General features: G+C 39.8%; 3 protein-coding genes across 3 annotated transcripts in view; 1 reads left to right on the forward strand and 2 right to left on the reverse strand.

Annotated features, from left to right (window-relative positions):
* Window positions 1–13,808, reverse strand: part of atp13a1.L (ATPase type 13A1 L homeolog) — a 43,210-nt gene extending 29,402 nt beyond the window's left edge. Inside the window, 6 exon segments of the mRNA NM_001127879.1 lie at window positions 143–212; window positions 2,984–3,139; window positions 4,755–4,827; window positions 5,701–5,891; window positions 9,560–9,649; window positions 13,524–13,808. Of these exon segments, the coding sequence (NP_001121351.1) occupies window positions 143–212; window positions 2,984–3,139; window positions 4,755–4,827; window positions 5,701–5,891; window positions 9,560–9,649; window positions 13,524–13,805 (862 nt within the window). The 5' untranslated portion in view covers window positions 13,806–13,808.
* Window positions 13,809–14,158: 350 nt separating this feature from the next.
* On the forward strand, window positions 14,159–19,785 carry chchd5.L (coiled-coil-helix-coiled-coil-helix domain containing 5 L homeolog; the record flags this gene model as incomplete). Its single annotated transcript, NM_001095754.1, is given in 4 exon segments — window positions 14,159–14,244; window positions 17,080–17,220; window positions 17,670–17,820; window positions 19,516–19,785. Coding segments are annotated over 3 exon segments (294 nt in total). The 3' UTR covers window positions 19,516–19,785.
* A 3,601-nt stretch (window positions 19,786–23,386) lies between these two features.
* lmx1b.2.L (LIM homeobox transcription factor 1, beta, gene 2 L homeolog) overlaps window positions 23,387–25,060 on the reverse strand; it is a 44,652-nt gene continuing 42,978 nt past the window's right edge. Inside the window, exons 8-9 of the mRNA XM_041587214.1 lie at window positions 23,831–23,983; window positions 23,387–23,557 (exon numbers count right to left, since the gene is read on the reverse strand). Of these exons, the coding sequence (XP_041443148.1) occupies window positions 23,406–23,557; window positions 23,831–23,983 (305 nt within the window). The 3' untranslated portion in view covers window positions 23,387–23,405. The remainder of the gene's footprint in view (window positions 23,558–23,830; window positions 23,984–25,060) is intronic.

The raw sequence follows: 25,060 nt of genomic DNA on the forward strand, positions 1-25,060 counted from the left end.
CAAACATAGAAGCAATAAGATAGATCCGACATTAAAATAGAGACTCCTTGTGTTTAATTGTTCATGAGATGTCGGTGCTTCCAAGTTGGCAGTATAGCAGCAGTTTAAAAGAAATCTGATTTAAGGAAAACTTTAAAATTACCTATAGATACAATATCTCCTGGTATTATTTCATCACTGGGGATTGGCCTCCACTTTCGATTTCTGTAAACCTAGAAATAAAATATAAATATTTTTGTTTCATGTCATGAACTGAATAAAGCAGTGCACTCAGGGAACTATACCAGGCAAATGCCTCCGATCTCCTGCTGCAATTTTTCTTTGACTATAGTAAGAAACTCTCAACTTGTGGCAAATGAGGCCATGACAGCAAGGAAAATCTTGGAAATTTTCACTTAAAGGACCAGTAACATAAAAAAGAATTTTAAAAAAAATGTATTTCTACTAAACGAAAAAAAAAAAATACTTTTAACTTTAAATTTGCAAAGTCTTTATTAAGAAATAACTTACAGATTCTACCCTTGCGCTCCTCTTTAGAAACGCGACGATCCACCGTGTGGAGCTCGGTTTCTCCTCCCTGCCTTCTATAGGAGATAGCCAGGGAGGAGAAACCGAGCAGCGCACGATGGATTATCACCCTGTAGCTGTTTCTGAAGAGGAGAGCAAGAGGAGAATCGGTAAGTTATTTCTTAATAAAGACTTTGCGAATTTAAAGTTAAAAAGTGTCTTGGTGTTTTTGTTTTGTTAAGTAGAAACAACATTTTTTAATGTTACTGGTCCTTTAAAGGAGCAGTTCAGTATAAAAATAAAAACTTGGTAAATAGATAAGAGGTGGAAAATAAAAGATGTTTCTAATATAGTTAGTTAACCAAAATGTAATGTGTAAAGGCTGGAGTGACTGGATGTCTAACATAACACAACAGAACACTTTTTCCTGCTTTGCAGCTCTCTAACTCTGAGTTAGTCAGCGACTTTAAGGGGGAGGCCACAAAGGACAGTGAGTTTGCAATTGATCCTTAACATGTAGGTCAGATTCAAAAGCAAACAGTTATAACCCATGTGCCCCCCCCCCTCAAGTCTCTGATTGGTTACTGCCTGGTAACCAATCAGTGGAAACCAAGAGAGCTGAAAAGCAGGAAGTAATGTTCTGGCTATTATGTTACACATCCAGTCACTCCAGCCTTTATACATTACATTTTCGCTAACAAACTACATTAGAAACATTTTTTTATTTTGCACAGTCTATTTACCCAGTTTTTAATCTGAACACTTCCTTTAAAGGGGAACTATGATGAAAAAGATAACATAAGTGGCATCATACAGAAACCAGAACCTTTCTATACATAATCAGTTCAACATTCTGCACCTTTTCTGAAATAATCAAGTTATTCTTTATTATTCCGCATCTCAATATCTGTCCCGCCTCATGGTCTCTTCGTGCAGGAGTTGGGAGCAGGCCCGGACTGGCAATCTGTGGGTTCTGGCAAATGCCAGAGGGGCTGCTATAAGGTGCCATAGAAAGTGAGTATTTAGTGGGCTGGTAGGGTCTGTTTGGGCCTCTGTGTGGGCTGATTGGGCCTCTGTGTAATTGAAATGCCAGGGCCTATTTTAATTCTCAGTCCGGACCTGGTTGGGAGTCTGATATTGATTGACATTTATGCCTAATAAAGCCTTTGGGGGGGGAGGCTCCTTTTGCCTAGAAGATGCATTAAGAGCTCACTTCCTTATTTCCTTAGATTATGTTTGTGCTGGAATCAGTAGTGCTGAGTTAGCTCTAATACATATGCTAGGATTATTTTAACTGATTATGTTTAGAAAGTTTCTTATTTCTGTGTGATTAAGCTTAGATTACATTTTTATTTTCACCATAGTTCCCCTTTAAGCATTGAAAAGAGGTGCCTGGTAGTGATGTGCGGGTTGGGATTTGGCCGACCTGCACCCAACCCTAACCCGCCCTCCATTAGCCCGTGCCCACCCGCATCCGACTTCCAGGTTGCTTTTATAGACCCCCGCCAACCTGCCCTGCTGGTGACGTCACAAAAGGGGCGAGGAGAACAGGCGCAGCATCTATAAAAGATAAACCCGTAAGTTGGGCGGAGAGAGCAGGAGAAGAGCTCAACCCGCCAGCCGCTAGGAATAGTGCGAGGTCAGCCCGAACCCTCCCCGTGGGTATTGGGCCAGTCCGCACATCACTAGTGCCCGGTCTCCCTGAGCGCATCAACACAGTGGAGCAGCTTCATCAAAATGTGAGATTAGAGCTCACCACATAGAAATTCACCCACTTTCTAGTTATTCTTATAGGATTTTTTAAATATATATTTACCAGATGTTGAACTCGAACTTTAACCCAATTTGATAAATACGCTTCTGAAAATTCCATAGGAATGACTAGAAAGTGGGTGAATTTTTCCTGTGGTGAGTTCTCACATTTTTATGAATCAGCCCCTATGTGTACCCAAGTCCTTACATATTTCCGGATATCAGAAGAGGGCAAAAATATAATAAACAAAGGCAAAGATAATCTCCCTTATTTAGAACAAACTACCAACCTTCCCCCGGGTGGAATTTCAGCTGCAGGGGTTTGTAACAGAAATGAATGGCCCTTGTGAATCATAGATTGTTAATCAATTCTGGTTAGGGATGCACCGAATCCAGGATTCGGTTCGGGATTCGGCCAAGATTCAGCCTTTTTCAGCAGGATTCGGACAAATCCTTCTGCCCGGACGAACCAAATCCTAATTTGCATATGCAAATTATGCAAATTAGGGCCGGGGGGGATAGCCTGACTTTTTGTCACAAAACAAGGGTGTAAAACATGTTTTCCCCTTCCCCACCCCTAATTTGCATATGCAAATTAGGATTCGGCCAAATCGTTCGCAAAGGATTCAGGGGTACAGCCGAATCCAAAATAGTGGATTCGGTCCATCCCTTATTCTGGTTCAATAAACCATTTCAAAAACCCAATAAATGACAGCCCTCTCACCTGGATCATATAGGGCTTATTACCCATCTTCCTGATTTCGGAGAGATTTTTCATTTGTTGTTGAACCAAGGAAGCCTCGAATGCTACCAGCATGAAGAGAGTGAATACACTGTAGTACCAGTACTCGTCCAGACACCATAAACCGACGCAAAACACCTACACAAGAGTATATAAGATGTAACTAGCATACATAAAAAGCAGACAATAATACAGCTACCCTAAGCTAAAACTTTACATCACTTATGAAGCTTGATGTTTAACATTAGTGACCAGCAAGCAGTTTCTAGGGACTCATTTTTGTGCACTATTATTATGTTAAAAAAAGGGGTTTGTTCACCTTTAAATTAACTTTTAGTATGATGTAGAGAGTGATATTCTGAAACAATTTGTAATTGGTTTTCATTTTATATTATTTTGGGGTTATTTAGCTTTTTATTCAGCAGCTCTCCAGTTTGCAATATCGTCAATCTGGTTGCTAGGGTCCAAATTACCCTAGCAAACGTGCACTGATTTGAATAAGAGACTGGAATATGAATAGAAAGTGGAGTAATACAATACATGTGGAGCATTTGTTTTTTTAGAGGGGTTCAGTGACCCCATTTTAAAGCTGGAAAGAGTCAGAAGAAGAAAGCAAATAATTATAAAACTAATGAGCAATTGAAAATTTGCAGAGAATTAGCTGTTCTAGAACATTCTAAAAATTGAACTTAAAGGAAAACTATACCCCCCAAACAATGTAGGTGTCTATAAAAAGATATTGCATAAAACAGTTCATATGTAAAACCCTGCTTCATGTAAATAAAACATTTTCATAATAAAATACTTCTCTAGTAGTATGTGCCATTGGGTAATCATAAATAGAGAATTGCCATTTTAAAAAATAAGGGCCGCCCCCTGGGATTGTACGGTTCACAGTGCACACAAACATACAAAACAAAGGGTACTTGTTAGGTCACATGAGCGAATTAACAGACAGAGTTCTGTCTTTTGCTTCAACACTTCTTCCTGTTACAGTTAGAGCTGCAGTATTTCTGGTCAGGTGATCTCTGAGACAGCACACAGACCATCACAAAATGGTGGCTCAAGGCAAGAGATGTAAAAGGGCAATATTTACTTAAATATATAAACCAGTTTGGTAAGATTCTTTAATATGCCACTTAATATGATGTAAATTATCTTTTGCTTAATTGTTCATTTTGGGGGTATAGTTTTCCTTTAAACGTGATCCACCTCTTTAAAAAGGTGCAGATCTTGCAATATGAATGAATAGTAGGTGGTATGCCACACATCACTGGCCCTGATTTCAAGACATGGTCAGTATAGTCCACTGAACTGTGTGTACATTCATGCTTACCCAAATTTACTTGGCCAACCCTAACTGGGTGCCCAAACTTCACTGGGCAGTATGGCAGATTCTGACATTGCTACCAACCATCTAGGTGTGTATAAACCCTTGGGGGGACAGTTCCAAGTGCCTGTGCAGTAGTATTGTGGTCAAATTAAAAATGTCCAATGGTTTTTAATGTTATGTGTAAATGTAATCACAACTGAAAGGAGCAACATTTTTGGGGTTGACGTCTACTTTAGGGGTATCTTAGATATGTAGGATGTAAGTTTCATGATTTTAAAGACTTTCTAGTATATAAAATATATTTTTCATACACAGTCTGCTGTAAACAAAATAAAATTCCATAAGGCAATTTTGTCTGCACTCATCGTGTTATAACGACTCTACTTAGTAAAGTCTTCATAACGGCAGCAATAGACTTACCTGGAAAACGAAGAATGGGGCAATTGCTCGCTCTTTAAAAAGATGCAAGAAATCTGGAACCACCATTTCTGCTCTGAACAGAGAAAAAATATTTTGTTGCAATATATTATTTATTAAATATAATACACAAGAGGCATTAATATACTATAAAAGAGAGCTGAAAGCAGGAAGTAGTGTTCTGGCTATTATGTTAGACATCCAGTCACTCCAGCCTTTATACATTACATTTTTGACTAACTAACTATATTAGATACATTTCTTATTTTGTACAGCCTGTCTATTTACCCAGTTTTTATTTTTACACTGAACAATTCCTTTAAAGGGGAAGGAAACCTAGTCGGCGCAAATCCCCCCCCCCTCCCGTTTGTTGCCCACCCTCCCTCCTCCCCCCTGGCCTACCCGTCCCGCTGGGCAAATGCCCCTAACTTGTTACTTACCCTTCTGCGCAGGTCCAGTCCAGGGAGTTCACAGATGACATCTTCTTCCACGCGATCTTCTTCCAGCTTTGAACGGCGCATGTGCAGTAGGATCATTTCGCCGGTACAATCTACTGCGCATGCGCGTGACTTTTGGCGCATGCGCAGTAGATCCGTACCGGCGAAATGATCCTACTGCGCATGCGCCAAAACGCCGTTCACAGCAGGAAGAAGATCGCGTGGAAGAAGATGTCGTCTGTGAACTCCCTGGACTGGACCTGCGCAGAAGGGTAAGTAACAAGTTAGGGGCATTTGCCCAGCGGGACGGGTAGGCCAGGGGGGAGGAGGGAGGGTGGGCAACAAACGGGAGGGGGGGTGGGGGGTTTGCGCCGACTAGGTTTCCTTCCCCTTTAAAGTACCTAAAGAAAAACAGATAATCAAGTGCAAAGTGCCTCTACTGTATGTATGATATGTTTTGCTTCTTGGCACACAGCAATCATGGAACTTATGAAAAGAAAACTCGTATGTACTTGTTAATTCCGTATTTCTTTTCAGCAGCTTTTATATCCGCATCTTCTACGTATCCTTTAGCACTCTGGTAATAGGACAACGGTCGTTCCACAGGAAACACGACTTGGAAAAATCCCTTCTTCTCCTCCGCATCATATGAATATTTGATCTTCTGGAATTCAAAGGTGATGGTTTCTTTCCCATCCTCCTGCTGAGGAATAAGAAGTGTAGTATGCGCATGAACTCAATGAAAAATACATACACCTGCAAATACAAACTGTTGATTTTTCCATAGCTTATAAAACTTACTAATTACATTATTTTTCATCAAAAAGTTTATATTTGACTGGTGGAAAACATTAAAGGGGTGGTTCCCCTTCGAGTTAACTTTTTGGCTAATTCTAAGCAACTTTTCAATTGTTTTTGTCCCCCCATTTATTTGCCTTTTTCTTCTGACTCTTTCCAGCTTTCAAATGGGGTCACGGACCCCATCTAAAAAAGAAATGCTCTGTAAGGCTACAAATATATAGTTGTTGCTACTTTTTATTCTATTGAGGCCTCTCCTATTCATATTACAGTCTCTTATTCAAATTAGTACATGGTTGCTATGGTATTGTGGACACTAGCAACCAGACTGCTGAAATTGCAAAATGGAGAGCGGCTGAACAAAAATAATATAAATATATAATACAACAGAATAACTCAAAAACCACAAAAAATAAAAAATGAAAATCATTTGCACCGGTCTCGGAAATGTAAAAGTTATTTTAACGTGAACAAGCCCTTTAATTATTATGGGCATGCTTAACACCCAAACAGTAATGGAATCACTGGGAAGCAGGGAAAGGAAATCTGTCACTCAAGATGTTTCAAATCTACAACTGCTAGAAATATTACTAAGCTTTCAGTATGATGTAGAGAGCGATATTCTGAGACAATTTGCAGTTGGTTTTCATTTTTAGTTATTTGGCTTTTTATTCAGCAGCTCTCCAGTTAATTTCAGCAATCTGGTTGCTAGGGTCCAGATTCCCCTAGCAACCATGCACTGATTTGAATAAGAGACTGGAATATGAATAGGAGAGGCCTGAATAGAAAGATGAGTAATTCAAAGTAGCAATAACAATAAATGTGTAGCCTTACAGAGAATTTGTTTTAAGATGGGGTCAGTGATCCCTCATTTCCCAGGGGCAGCTGGGAAATTGACAAAATGTCTAGCCCCATGTCAGATTTCAAAATTGAATATAAAAAAAATCTGTTTGCTCTTTTGAGAAATGGATTTCAGTGCAGAATTCTGCTAGAGCAGCACTATTAACTGATTCATTTTGAAAAAAAAATTTTTTTCCCATGACAGTATCCCTTTAAATTATGAGGGGAGACTGTCAAGGTTGGGGTTGTTTTCTCTGGAAAAAAGGTGCTTGCGAGGGGACATGATTAGACTTTACAAGTACATTAGAGGACATTATAGACAAATGGCAGGGGACCTTTTTACCCATAAAGTGGATCACCGTACCAGAGGCCACCCCTTTAGACTAGAAGAAAAGAACTTTCATTTGAAGCAACGTAGGGGGTTCTTCACAGTCAGGACAGTGAGGTTGTGGAATGCACTGCCGGGTGATGTTGTGATACTGATTCAGTTAATGACTATAAGAATGGCTTGGATGATTTCTTGGACAGACATAATATCAAAGGCTATTGTGATACTAAACTCTATAGTTAGTATAGATATGGGTATATAGAATTTAATTAAAAGTATGGAGGGGTGTATGTATGGATGCTGGGTTTTCATTTGGAGGGGTTGAATTTAATGGACTTTGTCTTTTTTCAACCCGATTTAACTATGTAACTACATATGCATAAGAGTACACAGAGTATTATGGGCAGCCATAATATCTATACTCTGAGTACTTTGACACTACACTATGTAGTTACAGAGTAACAGAAACCAGCCCCACCCTTTACAAGAGAAAGGACCTATGTAGAGCAGATAAAATGCAAGTCTTAAGCAATCTGCAGGGTAAAGTGAGAAAGGGTGGGAGTGAAGTCCAACAGTGGAATCAGTTATATACAATATTATGATATGCTGCTTTAAAGGATAAGTCAAACTTAACAATAAGTGAAGTAAAATGTATGAGGGTATGATCACTATTTCCAAGATATTAAAGGATACATGTACTTTTAAAGGTACGGTAACATCAAAAAATTGTTTTAACGTAATAAAAATATAATGCAGTGTTGCCCTACACTGGTAAAACTGGTGTGTTTGCTTCAGAAACACAATTGTTTATATAAATAAGCTGCTGTGTAGCAATGGGGGCAGCTATTCAAAGGAGAAAAGGCTCAGGTTACACAGCAGATAAGCTCTGTAGAACTTAATGGTGTTATCTGTTATCTATTATTTAATCTGTGCCATATAGTCCTTTTCAATCACAGCAGCTTGTTTATATAAACTATAGTAGTGTATCTGAAGCAAACAGATCCATTTTACTAGTGCAGGGCAACACTACATTATATTTTCATTACTTAAAGGGCATGTAAAAGCAAAAAAATGAAATCCCATTTTTACTTTCTTTAATTAGAAATGTGTACAGTGAAGAAATCTGACTTATGCAGTGAAATGTTCCCTTCATTTACTGCTGTGGACAGGACCGCCATCAGAAATCGCAGGGCCCTATACAGCAAAATTTCCTGGGCCCCCTGGGCTGCGCCCACCACAAGCCCCACCTACAGTTCCGCCCTCCCCACCACACAGTAAAAAAACTAAAAAAATATTGGTGGCTAGGGTTCCCACATGTTGATAAAAAATAAAAAAATATTGGTGGTCTGGGCCCCCCATAATAAAACATTTGTGGCCAGGGACCCCCATTAAAAAATATTGGTGGCTAGGACCCCACGTGAGAAAAAAAAAATTGGTGGCCCCTTAAACGTCCATGCCTTCCAAAAGTCACCAGCTCTCAGAAAGATGGGGGGTCAGCTAATCAAGTAAGTGTGGCATGGCCGGGCCCCTACAACTCTCCCCCCTGTCCCCCCCCTGATGGCTGCCCTGGCTGTGGATAGGAATTGTCAGATGGTCCCTAACTGCTGAGCAGGGAAACAATCATACTTATGAACAGCAGGGGGAGCCCCCACCTTACTTCCCAGCCATGCAGAACTCAAGCAGCTTTATTTATGACGATCCCTAAGCAGCCCAGACCACACTGAGCATGTGCACAGTCTTAGTCTTGCAAAGATGTTTAACAAAGTTACAAGATGGTGACCCCCTGTAGCCAAGCATAAATCATTTGTTTGATTAGGCTTGTGGTGCAGTAAGTTCATGTTTATATTTAGTATATAAAATACAGCATTTCTAGCCTTATTCTATTTTAGACTTTACATGCCCTTTAAATCACTTTAATTTTTTGGTGTTACTGTTGCTTTAACATGAATGAATTATGTTACAACAGCGCCACCTGCTTGGTAATTTTCAGACCAGCAAGTAGTCAAGTAAGTTGTCTGGAGAAGAAAGAAGCTGATCTGATGTTCTTCTGGTTAGGGAAGTTTTGAGAAAGGTTTGTAAGCAGAAGAACATTAGAGCAGCCTCTTTCTTTCTCCTGAAAGTGCTTAGAATGTGCTTAGACTAGCACCCTCATCAATTTTACATTCACTTATTAAGGTTTACTTATCCTTTAATACAGCAGCCAGATAGACAGCATGTAACAAAACCCCTGTTGCCATCACAGTATTTGATGTACAGTAAACAAAACAGTCTCTGAAATAAGAGTCATAACCAGTTTGGGCCCGGACAGTAGGCAGCTATACTGGTTTTCAAGGTTATAGCAGGAAAAGGAATGTTTGTATTTCAGCAAGAAATATTTTGTTAGACTACAAGATACCAGTCCTCACCTTCTCCTTAATTAGTGGCACTAACTCAGGGGATCCATTGTTCGGAGTGGGTACTACTTTGGCTAAAGTGGCTGTGTGAATATTTGGCTCCTGAAATAAAACAACAAGAAAAGACAAGTATTAAACGAGACATTTTATGTAAAAAACAAGAATGTGCCAGTGCATTAAACTCTTTTAGATATAGAAGGAATGTGCTTGAAAAAGTTGTGTTTCTGGTTACTTTATTGCAAATTTCTGCAAAAACCCTACTAGTCCCGCCCATCTGTTCCACTTCCTGCTGCCTCCTTTCCCAGGCTGTGCAGGGACACTCAGCTCACTGCACTTTAGGACAGGACCTGACCAGGCTGACCTGATAGGGAACTGAAGCCTGTCTGTGCTTGTGTGACTGCAGGGCTGTGATTGGCTGTCCCCCTCCTACTGTGCTTCTGGCAGGTACCATTAGGACACGCCCACCCCTCATTTGAAACACAGACAGGGACCAGAGAACATCTATAGGGAGCTCCAATAAAGAGGCTATTTTCAAAGATAATATTAATTTTTAGCACAATGTGACACCAACACCATATATTATTTATAATTGCCTACAAAATTAGGGGTTTTTCATTTATCCTATATGTCTCCTTTCAACAATTAAAAAATCAAAATAATGACTACAATAAAAATAGCTATTACACTGTTCTTAAAACCCATGTGCTGACAAAGAAATGATTTTTGCTGTGGGTACACTAGAAACGTAAACAACCATTAATTATAACCCGGATGGAGATATATTTGTAAAATAAGAATCTTCTGATGCTTGAACAAGCTAATGAGGTCACATGATCCCACACAAGCTCAATTTGTCAGCACATTCCTTATCATCTTTGATCGACCTATAGAAAGCATAATAAATAAATCTAAGGATAGTTAAAAGTGGACCTGTCACCCAGAAACAAAAAGCTGTACAATAAAAGTCCTTTTCAAATTAAACATGAAATACAATTTCTATTTTTTATTTAAACATTCATAGCTGCTGTAAGCTCATTTAAAAATCTCAGCTGTCAATCAAATATTGTCTGCCCCTCCTCTATGCCTTAGGCATAGACACGGGGCAGACAATTACTTTCACTTTCCATTCAGCACTTCCTAGAAATCGAAGCTCTACCCACATTCCCCCGTTCTCTTCACCGTTTAATTGTGTAACCAGGACATGGGGATGGACATTGTGTAACCCATTCTGGTGCACAAACAAGATTCTGAGATGATACAAGTCTTGCCTTAATAACAGTGTCCACAAAATGGCTCCTGCCTGCTTGCTATAATTATGAATTCCCAGACTGAAGGAAACAAGATTCAAATAATTTATATAGTGTAATTAGTTGATTTTGCTTGACTGATGTGTTAAAATAGGATTATGAATAATTTTTTTGGGTGACGGGTCCCCTTTAAGACAGAGCCCCTGCCCACAAGCAGATTATTTCTTAACAAGCATGGGTCACCCCAACCGAATATTAGAGCCTAAAATAAAACAAATCAGGAGTCGAAGGTACAGGGGAGCCAACTGATTCAAAAGGGAACTACAAGTTCAACGAGAGCTGGTTAAGTCACAGTTTAACAATCATCGCTGGTAAAGACCCAAGAAGCTGCCCCCTCTATTTGAAATTAAAGGAGAATCTAACCATTAATTAAACCCCCCCCCCCAACCCTATGTAGACTTCCTGCTCTCCCCCAGTCTAGCTGCTACCCCTGGTAAATGCCCCTAACTCTTTACTTACAACTCGATGAAGATTCAGGGCATAGGAGTTCACGGGCGCCATCTTCTTCTCTCCGATAATCTTCGGAAAGAGAGCGGTGTATTGGCACATGCACAGTTGGAGCAATCTTCCATTGCATGACAACTGCGCATGCGCCGAAAGTCACGTAAATTGCTGAAGTGAAGGAAGAAGTCCCGAAGATTACCGAAGTGCCGGAAGATGGCGTCCGGGAACTCAGATGCCCTGAACCTGCACCGAGGGGTAAGTAAAGAGTTAAAAGCATTTACCCGGGGTAGCAGCTAGGTTGGGGGGAGCAGGGAGGGGGTCTATGTAGGGTAGGGGTGGGGTTTTTTCCCATTAAGGGTATGGTTCTTTAAAGGAGAAGGAAACCCTTTTGCAAAAAACCTCGTTCCCCCTCCCCCCCCCAGGCTAACAACCCACTGGGGAAATGCCCCAAACGCCATACTTACCCCTCAGCGCAGATTCTTCCAGCGGAGTTCCACGCATCAATCTTCCGCGTCCTCTGTAAGCTGACTGGGAGATCGGCAATTTCTGTGTTTTTCCGCGCATGCGCACTTGTCGCAAACCGGTAAACTGCTCCAACTGCGAATGCGCAGAAATACCGATCTCTCAGTTCGCTTACAGAGGAGCCAGAATATGGATGCGTGCAACTCCGCTGGAAGAATCTGCGCCGAGGAGTAAGCATGGAGTATTGGGCATTTCCCCGGGGGGTAGTTAGCCTGGGGGAAGAGGCTCTACCTGGGGTGGGGGGTAGGGTTTTTTTGCAAAAGGGTTTCCTTCTCCTTTAAGTAGGTGTCGTGTAGGGTTGGTAAAAATGGATTCAATATGTTGTGAAGTATGAGAATCATGCACAACGGCAGGTTAACTGCAATTCAGCTTTTTATTGTGTTACATCAATAAAAGGTTTTGTTTGGCAGCACAATAAAAAGCTGAATTGCCGTTAACCTGCCGTTGTGCGTGATTCTCATACTTCACAACATATTGAATCTACAATAGGATGTCAGAGACGGAGCATCCAGGGAACCACCACAAGAACTGATATACATAAAAAACAAAAGCTAATCACTGTAAATCTACTTTATGGGTAAAAATGATGGTTGATCCCAATGTTATTAATAGGGGAAAAAAAAGATAAATATATAGGAAGGCCGGTATTTTTTTCCAGAAAAGGTGGCAACCCTAGTGTAGTGCTGGGTGCAGTTCAACAACTGGACACGTCTCTATTCAATCGCATGAATCCAAATGAGTGAAGCTAGAACAATTGAGAACGCCGAGCCAGCATTTGTCTGTTTTTTTTTGGGGGGGGGGGGGGGAAGGGCAGAGAAAAATGTCACTGTTGTCCTGACAGAACCAATAACTAGGGATACAACGAATCCAGGATTTGGTTCGGGATTCTGCATTTTTTTCAGCAGGACATACACTTCAGAGTCAGCTCATAAATTTCCCCCAACTTTAATTAGAGGTGCACGTACCATCAGTGGTCCATCCTCCCCCGGGAACAGCGTAATAGAAATTTTCTGTACAGCACCTTATAGTGTAAAAATGCTCCTCAAGCTTGATAAAAGGCCACACTAAGGCCTCAAACGTTGCTGACCAGATTCTGCCATGAAAACTTGAATAAAGGCATTTTTACACTATAAGGTGCTGTACAGAAAATTCCTATTACGTTTTTTTCAGCAGGATTCGGATTCGGCCGAATCTTTCTGCCCGGCCAAACCGAATCCGAATCCTCATTTGCATATGCAAATTAGGGGCAGGGAGGAAACTTTTTGTCACAAAACAAGGAAGTTAAAAATGTTTTTCCCCTTCCCACCGCTAATTTGCGTATGCAAATTAGGATTCGGATTCGGTATTCGGCTGATTTTTTCGCTTAGGATTCAGCCGAATCCAAAATAGTGGATTCAGTGCATCCCTACCAGTCACACACACAATTGCCCCTATAAACACGATGTAAATAAAGGGTAATCACTGGTTTCCAATAAGTATCACTGGGAAACAAGCAGGTTAGATTTCTGCCAATAAGATAATTCAAGCCCCACCCACTGCAGCTGTCAGTTTTACTCTTTTGATCCCCAGCTGTCAGTTCCTGAGGGTGTAAATTGAATGACTCCCCTCCTTTATCGCCAAATATTGGAACAAGACCTGTCAATAAGAGAAAGTAATGAGAATTCTAATACATCTCGCCATTGAAGTCATCGCCCCCCACTAACCTTGCTACAGGTGAGCGCACAATGGGCGTGAACCGACCAGAGCCCAGAGAGAAACGTGAGCACATGAACGAGCCCGAGCGCTGCAAGAGCGATGAGACCTGCCTCCGGGTACTCGTCCGTTCCATACACCGCTACCCAGCAGTACAGCCATGCCGGATACAGGAGCGCGAAGGGCAGCACAGTCCCTCTCAGTATAAGGGATCGGCGGCGGTACAGGGTTACCGAGCGTACCAAGTCATCCTGAGCCTCTAAGCCGGCCCCATTCACTAAAGCCGCCGCCATTCCTTTTCCCCCCTGACACTTCCGGCTGCGTCAGCAAAGGCCCTGGCAACACCAACTTCCTCTTCTAGCACGTGACCAGACTTTTGACAAACTCGCTCACTCTTTAGGTCGCGTCAACCGTCCTGGAACTACAATTCCCATCATGCCGCGGCTCGTTAAGATAGCACGGGAATGACGGGAATTGTGGTTCAGCAGGAGGCTGAAGGGTTACCGTCGCCTATCTCTAGTGTATGAAAGCAATTAGACAGGAGAAGGCGAGGTGATAACAGACGAGTATATTTGCCACTCTCAGACCTAAGGAATTGTGAGGTTAAAGGGTTAGAGTATGTCCCAGCCAATCAAGCTCTTGCTTCATCTGACCAATCAGAAAGCGGGAGGCCGGCGCAGGAAGTGAGCGACCATGTGGGTTGCAGAGGGGTGAACGGAAGTCAGAGAACATGTAAGTGTAAGAGTTATCTTATATTTCTGTCACTGTGCTGAGCTTGTATACGCCTGTTGCTTAACCCTAACTCCTCGTTGTTGCTGGACTAGCTGAGGAAATGGATATAAGAATTCTGGGCTAAAGCAATTTACATTAATATGCACAAATATATTTGATGACACATGAGGCTCATTTATCAACACTGGGCAAATTCGCCCATGGGCTGTTACCTATAGCAACCAATCAGTGATTAGCTTTTTAAAGCCAGCTGCAAGTAGAACAATGAATGCAGCAATCTGATTGGTTGCTATAGGAAACAGCCCATGGGCAATTTTGCCCAGTGTTGATAAATGAGCCCCATTGTGAGCTGACTGGGCTGCCTTGCTCTGTGTAATGTCACACTAGCAGGGAGGAGTCCAAGGCATGATGATTATTTTGTGTGGGTGCCTCAGTTTCAGAGACAGTCCCAGGCTTTGCCTCTGACCTTTACTGTTAGTCCCTCAAATGACCTTGTCTTTCTATAACTGACAGACTGTAAAGACTAGAGAGAAATATAACTGCCCTTAGTGTGATAAGGTGGTACAGTAAGCTCTGCCGGTATTTTATTGACCGTCTAAGAAGAGATCCCAGCAGTCTGTTGTGATGGATTGACCTTGACCATACATTGTGGTTACAGAGACAAAGTCCATTCACTTTAAAGGGGAACTATCATGAAAATGGAAATGTAATATAAGCTTCATCCTAACTGTACTGTTTCTGAAATAATCAAGTTCATCTTCACTATCCCTCTCTCAGCATCTGTTTCTCTTCATTCTCTCTTCATGCAGCAGTTGGGTGTCAGATATTCATTGACAGTTAGATCCAATATATCTTATAGGGGGGCTTCTTTTGCCTAGAAGATGTATTAGAGCTCACTCTATTAAAGGGGACCTGTACCCTACTCATAAAAAAGTTGTGTGATAAAAGCCGTTTGCAAATTAAACATGGAATCCAAATTATTTTTATCATTAAAGCATCCATACCTGTTATAAATGTGTTTAAATATCTCAGCTGTCAATCAAATATTGTCTGCATAGAGGCGGGGCAGTCAATTACTTTCACTTTCCTTTTAACACTTCCTGGATATCACTGCTCTCCCCACATTCCCCTTCCCTCCTAACAATTTTTTAATTGTGTAGGGCAATGTGTATGGGCATTAGGTCCCCCATTCTGGTGTATACACAAGATTTTGAGATGATACACAACTTGTCTTAATAACAGTATACACAGAATGGCTTCTGTCTGTGTACTGTGGTTGTGTAATTCCAAGGCTGAAGGAAACAAAATGTAAATAATAAATGTAGTTTAAGTAAATTTTATTTTGCTCAACTAACATGATAGAAACTGATTTGGAATTTTTTCTTAGAGTGACAGGTCCCCTTTAAAATCACCAGACTTCATGTCTCTCTACATGCAGGATTTGTGCCAAAGGCAAAGTTATTTTGTTAGTACTGGAATCAGTTATTTGAGTGAGCTCTAATTCATCTGCTAGGAAAGGAGCCCCCCCCATAAGATATATTGGATCTAACTGTCAATGAATATCTGACACCCAACTGCTGCATGAAGACAGAATGAAGAGAAACAGATGCTGAGAGAGGAATAGTGAAGAAAAACCTGATTATTTCAGAAACAATGCAGAATATTTAGTTGTTTGTATTTAGAAAGTTTCTAATTTCTGTATGCTGAAGCTTATGTTAAATTTTCATTATCGCAATAATTCCCCTTTAAATCTAAAACTGAAATGATGCAGAAAAAATAACTGTTATTTTTCTGCCGTTACTGGAGTATTATGCCACAATGAAGAGATGTGATTTTTATCAGCATTATGCTCTGCTACAGTATTATATTACTGTATTATATATATATATATATATATATATATATATATATATATATATATATATATATATATATATATATATATATATATTGCTTGTCAGACTAGTAGAACAGTAGATGGCGCTGCAGGTTAAGCATTGGCTTTTATGAATAAACTTGTTTGAGTGTATCTGACCAGTTGACCTGGTTGAGGAGAAATAAAAAGTAGCAATAACAATACATTTGTAGCCTTACAGAGCAATTGTTTTTAGATGGGGTCAGTGACCCCAAAATGAAAGTTGGAAAGAATCAGAATAAGAAGGCAAATTATTTAAAAACTGCAAAAAATAAATAATGACAACCAATTGAAAAGTTGTTTAGAATTGTCCATTCTATAATATACTAAAAGTTACCTTAAAGGTTAACCAGCCCTTTAAAGGACAAGAAAAGCTTTTTTTCATAGGGAGGTACCAGTAAGTTACATTTTTTTATCTCCAAGCAAGTGCTCATTTATTAAAAAAACTGCCCTGGCTTGGGGGAAAAGAACGTATTGAAAAAAGAGCATGCACTTCCACAGACCAATCTTCCAGACAGACTTGTAAGTTAATAAGTAGTTTATTTCGGTACACAAGGATAAAGTCTTACTCGTTTTGTATCTTTCAGACACTTAATCATAGGCTAAATAATCCATTATCCCACAGCATATTTAAAGGGGAAAAAAGCACCTATGCCGCCATCTTATTAACCTTTCTCAGGCATCTTGACTTGGACTTTAAATTTAGACCAAAAATGTTGTCATCCCCAGTGAATAAAGCTTTTCCCTGTCCTTGGAATGGTATTGCTGGGCCCCATGTCAAACCCGAGGCCCTTTAGCTGTCAAACTAAAGCCACCGACGCTTCCCAGAGGATATTATCCTTCTCTGTTGTATTCACTGAGCACTTTATTATTATCTGGGCAAACTACTAACTAAATTCATTTGTTTATTTTTTATACAGGCAGGCAGCATTAGAAATAACCGCCAAGTATTGCCGCAATGAGATGGAGGAGTATGGGCAGTGTGTAACCAGCAAACCAGGGACATGGCAACAGGACTGTCACATGCTGAAAGTAAAGGTGGCTCAATGCACTTCTTCCCAGTAAGTCTCAGGCAAATACAGCAACTGGGCCTCTTTACATCCTCCTACCGTTATTATTATGTTGTTGTTGTTGTTAGGGGAATAAAGGCAAAGGAGCTAATCATGTTGAACGTGTGACATTTTCTAACCTTTGTGCAGCTTTGTGTATTTAATTTCACATCAGCTCCAAAGGAGAAGTAAAGCAGACAAGGCAATTTTAAAGTAGAGTGCTCACAAACAGTTTTTATGGGGGCATTGTCGGAATATTTGACTTTCAGGCAGGGCATTGGCTGCTGCTTTGGGCCACCCAAGGGAAACCCACAGTCTGGAAATCTCTGCTCTTTCATCTTTTCTATAAATTGTCCGTGTGAGTAAAGTAGTAACCAAGGACGACCTACCTGTTATCGGGTCTCTTCACTACCACATCCTTTGCTATTCTACATACCAACTTTGTCGCTTCTGTATTCTAGCCCAGTTATTAAGCGCATCCGCTCTCAGTGTGCAGAACCCTTTGGGGCATTTGAGCAGTGCCTGAAGGAGAACCAAACGTCTGTAGAAAACTGCACCAAGCACGTCACGGATTTCCTCCGCTGTGCGGAGAGTGTCAAGCTTGCGGAATAGGTAAACTTAAGAATAACAGTATGTGTGTATTTAATACTTACAGCCCGCGAATAACCTGTAAGATATATAGTGAATAAAGCACCCCCTATTGTAAAATATAAGGATATTATACCGAGGAGTTCCATGACCATATAAAAGCACAAGGCTGAAGTTCACGGAACTCCGAGGTGACGTCTAATATCCTAATATTTTGCAACTGGGAGAACTTTATTTATTATAATACAAGTGTCAGTGAGTCATGTGACAGAAATGACAACACTTAGCTCCGATTATAACCGATGACATCACTAAGCATCATTTATAGATATATATATATATATATATATATACAGTATATATATATATATATATATATATATATATATATATATATATATATATATATATATATATATATATATATATATATATATATATATATATATATATATATATATATATATATATATATATATATATATATAATTAGGGATGCATCAAATCCAGGATTCGGTTCGGGATTCTGCGTTTTTCAGCAGGATTTGGATTCGTCCGAATCCTTCTGCCCGGCCGAACCGAATTCTAATTTGCATATGTAAATTAGGGTTGGGGAGGGAAATTGCTTGACTTTTTGTCACAAAACAAGGAAGTAGAAAATGTTTTCCCCTTCCCACCCCTAATTTGCATATGCAAATTTGGATTCGGTTCGGTACTCGTCCGAATCTTTTGCGAAGGATTCAGGAGTTCGGCTGAATCCAAAATAGTGGATTCGGTGCAACCCTATATATAATGCACGAGCCGTGAATATCCTGTAAATTATATCCTTATAAATGGTGCTTAGTGATGTCATTGGTTATAATCAGAGCTCAGTGACGTCATTTCTGTCACATGGGACCTGTGAATCAAATAAATAAAGTACCCCCTGTTGCAAAATATGAGGATATTAGAAGTCACACTGGAGTTGCATGACCTGTTTAAAAACATTCGGCCTTTGGCCTCGTACTTTTATATGGTCATGGAACTCCTCGGTAACTTATAATATCCTTATTTTTTACAATATTGGGTACGTTATTCACTATATAAACAGTGCTAACTGATGTCACTTTTCTCTTGACTAGCTTAACTTGTGTATTATACTGCTATAAACTACTTTATAATAAAGAGTTGATGATGTATGATGTCACTGGTGTTCCTTGGCCTGTATTACGGTACTAAGAGTAGGGCCTTGTCATTTTTTTATGATTATAGAAGTCTTTGGAACTAGTCATATTATCTTTTGCAAAATGAGGCCGATTATGCAGAATGTAGAAACTGTTTCCTTCTTATTTCTATGGCTCAGTGCGATAGGAGCAATAGAACTGAGCAAAAAAGTGTCAGGAGACACTTCCTGTATCAATAGGTTAAATATTTGCTGCCTTTTCGGCCCCTGCCTTGAGAGAACTCTATTGCATACATGATATTCGCTCTGTAAAAATTGCTAATAACATGGAATATTTACAGAGAGAATAATATGAACTTTTACACTGCTGTATGTTTATGTATTCCCTTTAAATACCTCATATAGAAACCTCTCAAATGTTTTTTTTTTCTGTGCTCTAAAGAGACACCAAATAAACCAGCCTTTTCCTCTGTTACTTGTATATGTCCATTAAATCCACCCATTATTATGTTATACAGAGTCAGCACTAATGTCCCTGCTATTGTCTTTCTTTTCAGTGACTTAGTCTCCACTATGGAGTAAGGATGGAGTAAGGATTGCTGGCTGTTCTGAGCCCCTACTGGTATTACTTGCTGTGCAAGGCTGCACTCCTGCTCCGGGTGTAACACAATCCATGACCTAAGAGTTTAAAGGGCTCCGAAAACTGCCACTTACTTGAACTGCATACTTTGTAAACATATGTGCTTTATGTGATATGTTGTCCTTTGTAAAGTTAGGGCCTTGATGTATTTAGATCTTTTGACTATTAAACACCATATTTATTAACATGTGCCCTTGTGTTCCATGTCTACCTCTTCCCGGGAATTATTGTGTATGTTATTTAAGATGGGTGTGATACATATTTTCAGATACTGGTGTTAAAGGGGTGGTTTACCTTTAAGTTAACTTTTAGTATTCTATACAATGGCTAATTCTAAGCGATTTTTCAATTGCCCTTTTTTTTATAGTTTTTTTTTTAATTATTTGCCTTCTTACTTTTTCCAGTTTTCAAATGGAGGTCACTGACCCCATCTAAAAGAACAAATGCTCTGTAAGGCTACAAATGTATTGTTAATGTTACTTTTTATCACTCATATTTCTATTCAGGCCTCCTATTCATATTCCAGTCTATTATTCAAACCAATGCATGGTTGCTAGGGTAATTTGGACCCTAGTTACCAGATTGGCTAAAATGCTAATTGAAGGCCGCAGAATAAAAAGCTAAATAACTCAAAAACCTCAAATAATAAAAAATGAGAACCAATTGGAACCTGTTTCAGAATATCACTCTCTACATCATACTAAAAGTTAGCTCAGAGGGGAACAACCCCTTTAAAGGGCATGTAAAGGAAAAAAATAAAATCCCATTTTTACTTTATTTAATGAAAAAGAAACCTATCTCCAATATATATAATTAAAAAAAGTGTACCGTTTTTATAAGAAACCTGACTGTATGCAGTGAAAGTCTCCCTTCATTTACTGCTGTGGATAGGAATTGTCAGACGGTCCCTAACTGCTCTGCAGGGAAACAATCATACTTATGAACAGCAGGGGGAGCCCCCGCCTTACTTCCCAGCCATGCAGAACTCAAGCAGCTTTGTTTATGACGATCCCTAAGCAGCCCAGACCACACTGAGCATGTGCACAGTCTTAGTCTTGCAAAGATGTTTAACAAAGTTACAAGATGGTGACCCCCTGTAGCCAACTTTGAAAGCATAAATCATTTGTTTGATTAGGCTTGTGGTGCAGTAAGTTCATGTTTATATTTAGTATACAAAATACAGCTACATACTTCTAATACAATACATACTTCTACCCTTATTCTTTTTTAGACTTTACATGCCCTTTAATGATTATTGATCTGCAATGTCCCTATGATTTTTGCCATACAAAATATACAGGAATGGTGCCTCCTTTAAGGCAGTGGTATAATGGGGATTTTCAGTGCACCCACACTGTTATCCAGAATGCTCAAGGCCTGGTGTTTTCTGGATAATGGATCTTTCCTTAATTTGGATTTTCATACCTTTAGTCTACTAGAAAATCATGTAACCATTAAATAAACCCAATAGGCTTGTTTTGCTTCCAATAAGGATTAATTATATCTTAGTTGGGATCAAGTACAAGTTACTGTTTTATTATTACAGAGAAAAGGGAAATGATTTTAAAAAAAATTGGATTATTTGGATAAAATGGACATTCTGTAATTTATTGCTTTCTTGATAGTGGGTTTCTCGGATAATGGATCCCATACCTGTAGTGTATCTATGACTTATCTATGCAACAGTGACTTGGCGAGCACTTTCAGGCATTTTCCATAGCAGGCAATGGAGGCAATTTTGGACACCACCTGCCTAGCAATTAAACCAGTAAAACCTGAGGGTTACACAGGTTAAAAACAAGCTCACGTGCCATATTTTTAATATGTGCAAATATAATGTACATTGCGTTAATTCTTGTTATGTGCCACTGTTGAACCAGTGAGTGTTTTTTTTTAATATGTTCTTTCAGTTCACATTTGTAATTACCGTAAGATACAGCTATGGGATCTGTTATCCAGAAACCCGGTTATCCAAAAAGCAGAATATCTTCCATAGACTCCATCTCATCCAAATAAACCGAATTTTTAAAAATGATTTCCTTTTTCTCTGTAATAATAAAACAGTAGCTTGTACTTGATCCCAACTGAGATATAATTAATCCTTATTGGAAGCAAAACCAGCCTATTGGGTTTATTTAATGTTTACTTGATTTTCTAGTAGACTTAAGGTATGAAGATCCAAATTATGCAAAGATCTGTTACCCGGATAACCCCAGGTCCTGAGCATTCTGTATAACAGCCCCCATGCCTGTATAATTCTTGCTAATTTTTGTACATATAGTTCCAATTCACGCTAATTAAAAGTTATAAAACTGAAATTCCTGCAGTTTTTTGATGCCTGACAGCCTTCGGCAACTATCGGAATGACGTCTAGACTCCTCCTACAGGAACTGCCTGATGAGGTCATCAGTGGGAATAACCATCTTTAAGGGGCAGATTTATCAAGGGTCGAATTTCGAGGGGTTAAAACCCTCGAATTCGACCATCGAATTGAAATCCTTCAAATTCGAATATCGAATTCGAAGGATTTAGTGCTAAAATAAGCATTCGATCGATCGAACAAAAATCGTTGAAACGATTTTTTATTCGACTCGAAGTCCAATTCGATGGTCGAAGTATACAAAAATTTACTTTGAAATTCGAATATTCACCCGAGGCTTAGTAAATCTGCCCCCAACTCTTTTGTTGTTGCTACGTAGTACAGATGATCACTATTACTCAGAATAGCATGGCGGTGTCTCCGTGATCATGTCACATGTTCAGCATTTAAAGCAACACACACAATTTAAAAAAAAGAAAAAATGCAGTTACACATTGAATGTTTAATACATGTACAAAGCTCACAGACATTCATAGCTCCAAAAATGCACAGATATCCGTGGATTTGCTTGGGACAGATTGCAAATCTTCTGGATCACTGGAAATTGATACCGTGTCACACATAGGAGACTTTATAGCAGGGACAAGTTGGAGATATTCATTTTATGGTTCACATATCACTGTAAAGTAGGTACTACTAGCCTTTTGTTTATATTGACTGGGGGGAGAGACACTGTCCACTCTGTTGAAAGGTAATGGGATCTTTTCTTGACACTTTTGTCCCATGCTCAGAACACCCAAAATCATATAGAGTAGCCCCTACTGGTGCCTAGGGATTGGGGTAAAGCTAATTATGAAAGAGACTGGATGGACTACAGGTATGGCCAAGCAAGCATTGGGCCCCAGGTGCTCCTTACATTAAGTTTAAGAGGAATAATAAAGCCTCTCTAGTGTCCCTTACTTTTTTTATATAGAGGTTTACAAGTTCCAGAAATATCTCTGAGCTGCAGAATGGAACCTAAATCACGGGGGAACCAGACAGAGTATTTTGCCCTGACTGTCAACGTGCACAATAAAGTTTAGGCAAGAAAAAAAAAAAATAGGTGGCAATAAACAGCAGGGGACGGGACCACATACGACACAGAGAACCTTCCACGGACATGGAAACCACAGTTATCCTTAGAGACCTAACTTAAGCTCCATTGTATTGTCATGGGCAACTTTTTTGATTCATCTAAGGGGGTTGAGTACAAAGAAGAGGTGCAACCCCCACATTATGAATACAAAGAGAAATACATGGATATGGTTGGATGTCTTATTACTCCGGTGAAGATACATCCAAGTGAAAATTGGCCCAGTGCAATATTGATGTGGCCGAAATACCAGCACATTGTCTTCCTGTAAATCTTTACTCTGAAAATACATCATCCTCTCAAACGTTTGCATCATCGGAAAGTTTTTTTGTTATATTTGAATGAGGTACAAGTGTCAGGAAGCAAAGTAGGAGGTCTGCATGGAGTAGAGGCGGTCGATGGGGCCCACGCGGGACTGTAAGTTGCCTGTCTCAGAGGCCAACAGGAGAGATCCACCAAGATAACTGAGGCTTTCACTGTCCATGTCATGGAAAACACTCTCGGCATCTGAGGAGAAGAAACATACCAAGGACACAGTTATCAATTATCCATTGCAGCTATTCAGAAGCTGAAACTTTAGGCTGGTGCAATAAGTTCAATATATAAAATATAGCATTTTTACCCATTTTTATTTTTATGGTTTAGTTCTCCTTTAAAGGGGCCTCCTGAATATCAGCGTGTCCTAGCAGGTCCAGTCTGACACTTGCAAGAATATAGGCATGAAAGAGGTTTCCTACTGTAGTTAAAGAACAGATTTGTATGCACATTTGTAAAACTCACCGTACGGATGTAAATGGTCCCCAGGCATCTGAGGAGGAGTGAGACCTTGTCTGAAGAGATCTGAACTGTAGTTACTTTGATCCAACGATAACATCTGCTGATGTGGTATCCTGGAGTAAGGCACCAGTACACCTTCTATTCCGCTGCCCCCATCTGGTGATCCCAATAAATTAAAAGTTTACAGTGGATAAATTGTATTGGATAACATATAAATGCAATCACTTCTCTACATTGCTATTGAGTGATTAGCAGTCCTTGGCTACACATAGGCACATTGGGGGAAATTTACTAAAGGGTGAAGTGGCTAATGCAGGCGAAAATTCGCCAGCGTGGCGTCATTTCGGCACTTTGCCAATTTACTAACTGGCGTAATTTCACCAAGGAGATGGACTCCCCTACATTTGATAAAATATGGCACCTAAACTAAACTGTGGGCATTAGAACAACTCTATATCATTTTATTGAAGGGCATGTAAAGTCTAAAATAGAATAAGGCTAGAAATGCTGTATTTTGTATACTAAATATAAACATGAACTTACTGCACCACAAGCCTAATCAAACAAATAATTTATGCTTTCAAAGTTGGCTACAGGGGGTCACCATCTTGTAACTTTGTTATACATCTTTGCAAGACTAAGACTGTGCACATGCTCAGTGTGGTCTGGGCTGCTTAGGGATCGTCATAAACAAAGCTGCTTGAGTTCTGCATGGCTGGGAAGTAAGGCGGGGGCTCCCCCTGCTGTTCATAAGTATGATTGTTTCCCTGCAGAGCAGTTAGGGACCGTCTGACAATTCCTATCCACATCAGTAAATGAAGGGAGAATTTCACTGCATACAGTCAGGTTTCTTATAAAAATTGTATTTTTTAATTAAAGTATATTGGAGATAGGTTTCTTTTTCATTAAACAAAGTAAAAATTGTTTTTTATTTTTTTTGCCTTTACATGCCCTTTAAGGTTCCCTGGGCTTGTGTAGTGTAATGTATTTGCTGCAGCATATACAGCCATTGTATTTTAACTGCACGACGCATGCAAATTAGCCAACGATAGCGTAACTTCGAACTGCTGATCGTATTTTCGCTCTCGCAACTTCGTCAGCGTCAGCGGAACCCTGTGTGCAACTTCGAATCTTCATAAATTAGCATTGTCCAAACGAATTTACACCGGGCGAAGTGTTGCAATGTGCGCAAAGCCAGCGCTGGCGAATTTTTGCCAGTTAGTGAATTTGCCC

This window comes from Xenopus laevis, chromosome 3L, assembly GCF_017654675.1.
Source record: "Xenopus laevis strain J_2021 chromosome 3L, Xenopus_laevis_v10.1, whole genome shotgun sequence".
In the NCBI taxonomy this organism is placed as follows: Eukaryota; Metazoa; Chordata; class Amphibia; order Anura; family Pipidae; genus Xenopus; species Xenopus laevis.